This window comes from Trichechus manatus, unplaced genomic scaffold (assembly GCF_000243295.1).
Source record: "Trichechus manatus latirostris isolate Lorelei unplaced genomic scaffold, TriManLat1.0 scaffold00023, whole genome shotgun sequence".
NCBI classification, from domain to species: Eukaryota; Metazoa; Chordata; class Mammalia; order Sirenia; family Trichechidae; genus Trichechus; species Trichechus manatus.
The window spans coordinates 23427358-23432407 of record NW_004443959.1 but is presented as its reverse complement, the minus strand read 5'-3'; the positions used below and the strand labels follow the sequence as shown (position 1 = coordinate 23432407).

The 5050-nt window shown below is 41.7% G+C and overlaps 1 protein-coding gene across 1 annotated transcript in view; it reads right to left on the bottom strand.

The window, feature by feature from the left end:
• MYOM2 (myomesin 2) overlaps nt 1-728 on the bottom strand; it is a 35196-nt gene extending 34468 nt beyond the window's left edge. The window contains exon 1 of the mRNA XM_023728315.1: nt 622-728. Coding sequence (XP_023584083.1) covers nt 622-728 — 107 coding nt within the window. The remainder of the gene's footprint in view (nt 1-621) is intronic.
• Nucleotides 729-5050: the final 4322 nt, after the last annotated feature.

The window sequence follows — 5050 nt, the reverse complement described above, 5'->3', positions numbered from 1 at the left end:
GATATGCTTCCACGCAAATAGTGTTGACTGCAGCACGTGTTGCACATCTGTGAAGAGACTTCAGAAACTTGCAGAAGAAAATGTGGACTTGCTACCAGCCTATTACGCAGTTGGATAAATTCACTTTGGCTACGTTCATTGTTAATGTAGTAAAATCATGATTAATATCGGCTTCCATTCAATCTTTGCTTTAGAACCCGTTAACTTTTCTCCTACCTAGGGTCTCTTCCATTGGTTTCCTTCTCATTGCCTTTTATTCTTTGGTGACTTTTGAGATTCTAGCTCCGGAAGGTATGTTAGGAAGAGTAAAATCAATGAGCAGTTACTCAAAAATCCCTGCATCCATTATCTAAACCAGGGGTTCAGAGCGAGTATATCAGAGTCTATCAGGGTAGCGTGCCCATCTCCACACTGAGGGCTGCTGCCCGGCGTGAGTCTCAGCCACATCCCTTCTCTGGTTTGGGAGACGTACACCAGTAAGCACAGCCGTCTCTACTCCCAGACTGCTTCCCAAACCAAGTCATCTCTCAGTTTCAGGACACTGGATAAACGTTTCTTGCTTTTAAATGTTGGACACTATAAACAAAGCTCTAAGAATCTAGTTAGTGAATTTCAACTTACTTTTTCGCTGCATATTCATCCAGAAGGTACCTTGTTTGAATATTACGATATGACTGGTCAAAGTGCTTGTGTCTCTTCTGGTAGAAAGGCACTGCTACAAGTGACATCTTGGTGGACTCCTGCAAATAAACAGTAACGCAAATATTGCTGAGCGCCTTTTCAAACGTAGTCATGCTTCTGCAATTTTTTGCATCAATATTTTTCATTGTCCCAAAGAGGGAAAAAAATCGACTCTAATTAATAAAACCCATTCAGGAAAAAAATGAAGGAAAGACTATACTGGTGGAAATAGTGCTGGAGTAGGAGTCAAGAAACCTATTAACGTCCCATCAACCTGATTTCATTTCTGCTTCCATACAAATTGGAAGATTGGTCTCTCTGTTTTATTTAATTGTGAGGTCATGTGAACTCACATATTTATAGAATGCCCAGTTTGTTCAAGGTAATATGAAAAGCAATGTGGGCGAGAAGGATAAAAATAGTTAAAACACAGATTAGAGACGTAAACAAACACTTACAATACAACAGAAGATATGATAAGTTCCAAAGAGAGGTGAGAGCAGGAGACGAGAGGCAGTGCTCTGGGAAGGGAGAAAGGAACACATGTAACAGGAGGATAGGGCAGCCAGAGGAGGCTCCAGGACGCAGGTGACATTTGAGATGGATGGGACTCTGACAGGCTGAGATGGGGGTGGAAGGAAGGGCATTCCATGAGCAAAGGTAGGAGGCAGGAAAATACAGGCTCCGAGGATATTTGAGGGAGTGTAACCAGAAACCGCTGTGGAAAGCCTGAAAGCACACGCGGAGGGCTTTCAGCGTCCAAGACGCTGGGGCTCATTTCACTGTTCAAAAAGGGAGACTGAAGAAAGGAATTCGTCCCTAAGAGTCCTGCCAGATCCCTCATTCTATAGTCCTTTCGCACAGGTTACTTGTAGAAGGGCTAGGCTGGGAGTGGGCAGAAAGCCGGGACTGAGCCTAGCATCGATGCCTCATGGATGTGGGGAGATAAGTAAGTTTTGACTGAATTCTCCCAAGTTGAGAAACGGCTGAGATCCATCCTTGTCTCTGGAAATTTGAAGTATTGCTGCCATTAGACATAGTCATTTGTTTCGTGTATTCACCCAAAATAAGTAAAATGCAGATTTACTGGGTTATTTGATTGTATCTAAAAAATTGTATAGAAGCAATATTTTGAAATCTCTGTGATCATCAGTGTCCCAAATAAAGGAGCAAAAGAACACCTCCAAACGGAGCTCCGTTTTGTGATTTATGTTTAAATTAGAATAATCCAGCCTGTTTTAAAGCAGGAACTCTTAACTAATGCTGCCATTCACACAGAGGACAGAGGGAATGGAGATCCCAGAGGTGAAAAAGTCATGACCCGGTTCTGAGACTAAATATTCTTTACTACCATTCCTCATCATAGTTCAGATCTTTTAAGTATATTTAGAAAACCTACCAAAACACCCCATTTTTCTCCAAGTATACTTTGTGATCCTTTCTTTTTAGACTATGGTTTTCAAGGATCACGTAATTATAGAACTGGAAAGATCCTTAGGGATTATCCAAACACAAGGGCGCAAGAGAAGAGATGATTTCCTTAAACTGTATAGAAGGGATTAGCCCACCCAGAAATCAGCAGACTTCTATTTCTCAGCCTTTTCTGCTATGTCACACTAATTTATCTCATATTTCCTCTCAAAAATCAATTAGTCAATCAACCAACAGATACTGAGTACCGGGCATGTGTTTTGTAGTGTGATGCATAAATTCAATTATAAATATATAATAGAATGTTGTACCTAATGGAACACAGTAAAAGCATACCCCCTCTACCAACCCCAATTTTGAAATAGTTATTATAATATGAGGCACCCTGGTGGCACAGTGGTTGAAAGCTTGGCTGCTAACCAAAAGGTCGGCAGTTCAAATCCACCAGCCACTCCGTGGAAACCCTATGAGACAGTTCTACTCTATCCTATAGGGTTGCTATGAGTCAGAATCGACTTGACAGCAACAGGTATTATAATATAGAGATCAAGTGCACAGGTTTTGACATCTGAGAGACCTGAGCTCAAATTCCGACCCCAGCACTTACTGAGATGTGGTCTTGGATCAATTCTTAATTTCTCTAACTCGGATATTCCGTACTGAATCTATATACGGCTTGGCACTATGGTTCACATCGAGTAATCAACAACCCAAAACTAGTATCTATCATTGTCACTTTATTATTATAATTTCATTATTATTATCAAGTCGAATCTGTAAACAGGAAAATGTGTCTGAAAACACCTATTTATCACTTTAACATTTGAAATATCCTCAACTGCATCTCAGTAGGATTTTCCAATTAATTGATAAAGGTGGATCCTCACAAAAGCTTCCTGCCCGTAATTGCAGACATCCTAGATATCATCGCAGGAGTCTATCCATGTGGTGTTAGGAAAAGCTCATTGAACGGAAACCAGGCCAACGATGTCCTACGTCGAAGTCATTGAACAGCTATTTGATGCTAAGAGAAATGTTTCACCACTTGGAGCCACAGTTTCCGCTCCAAGATTTCTTCTCTGATTGTATCCGCACTAAGAGAGGGACGTTACGCTGTAGCAGAAATTACGAACAATCCCCACACACACTATTTTGTCTGGGAGTTGTTTCACATCACAGTACTTACTTATGTGCATGTTAGGTTAACTTTCCAATTTGCCTGTTTCTTGGCAAAGGGACAGTCCAAAAATAGCCTAGGTGATAGGAGAGAATAAGCTATCTTGTTATTTTTTTTAACTGTGGCAGCCAATACCCAAAAATGATATTCCATACTTGATTGGATTCATTCTCTTGCTCTGAATGTAAGCTGTCTGGTAAAGGTCATCATTGCTCAAGTCTTTGTAACTCGATGAATGGATATCCTTGAACTGGTTTGCAACGTTCTGTCCAGAGCTAGGAGCACAATCAGCACTCAATATATCATTGACTTAACCTGACACGTGGTTGGGTGCGCCTGGTAGTCTTCAAACACTTCATATGTGAGGAACATATACTTTGTAGCGATTAGAGAAGAGGAGCTGGACTCAAGTGTACACGTTTCCTGTGTTCTTCACCTTGACTCATAGACTTACTGTCAACCAGTACCTCTGAGTGACTAGTATTTCCCCCCAGTACTTCTTTGGAGATGGTGGTAATAGAGCACTTTACTAAATTTATTCCCATATTTATTCTCTACTCATTTAAAGAAACAATGTTCCGCCCAAATCAGAAGGTTTCAGGGGCGCTACAAATGCAATTACCCTTAGTTCTACTCATTTTTCATTCCAAAAATATTTTTGAGCACCTGCCTTGTGGCAGCCAAGCCTGAGTCATAGAACCATAGGAGTTCAAAGACTGGAACATCGCTGCTTCAGGAATGGTAGCAAACTCATGTCTTGCATGGCACTTGAACCTCTGTGCAAATGCATCCTCAACTCCACTTACCTCCTCTAAATTCTGTCAATCACATGCCAACCCAGATACACCAGCCTCAAGCCCCCTTCTAGTCCACTTATTTTATGCTCTTCACCCTCAGTGGAGCTCAGATTTTCAGAACTTCCCCAGTTGTCCCTAATCCACCCTGCTGCTGCTCGAGGCCATGCATGATGAGATCCCTTGGAAACATATTCCTTGCAGGCTCAGAAGGTGTTCGATACCTATAGCCATGGAGTCACAAGGCATTTGTAAGTGAAAGGGACCATAGAGAGCACTTAAACCAAACTCACCGAAGTACTTATTATACTGATAAAGAAGAGGGAAATAACAGAAGCCAGTCAGCTGTCAGATTTCTCTTCCTTTTCTTCGTAGAAAGCCATGTTCTTTTTCAATAAAACTAGATCTAGCATGTCTTAAGTATTCCCCCACATACACCTACATCAAAAATAATGAAAAGATCCTTTCCTCAACTCACAGTTTTAGATGTGAATCACCTGGTGTGAAGGAGCGTTCGGAAGTTTCGACTCCAGTAGTGATCTGGTGAGCTAAATAAAGCAACCCCTCCAGCTCTCAGGGCCTCGATTTGCTTCACTGAAAACCAGAGACTTAAAGTTGATGACAACTCAGGTCTCTCCAAGCTGTGGCAATTTGTGAATCTACGTTTGTAGGCAACACTGCACTGTCAACCCTAGCCTTCCTAAAAGAGTGAAGATGGAGAGCCAGCACACAGTGCCCGTGAAAGGTATTCTAAACATATAGGTTTGTTTGGGTTTTCTTAAATTGCACACAATTTGACAGATAGCATCATCCTCTCCTTATTAGCATATTGACTTTACCTACAAGGACAGTAAGGTTCAGAGGGTTCAAATAACTCACCAAGGTCACAGATTGATCAGCGACGGAGCCAGGCCTCCAGCCCAGGTCTTCTGATTCTGACCCTAGCCCTCTTTCCCCACCACCCAGC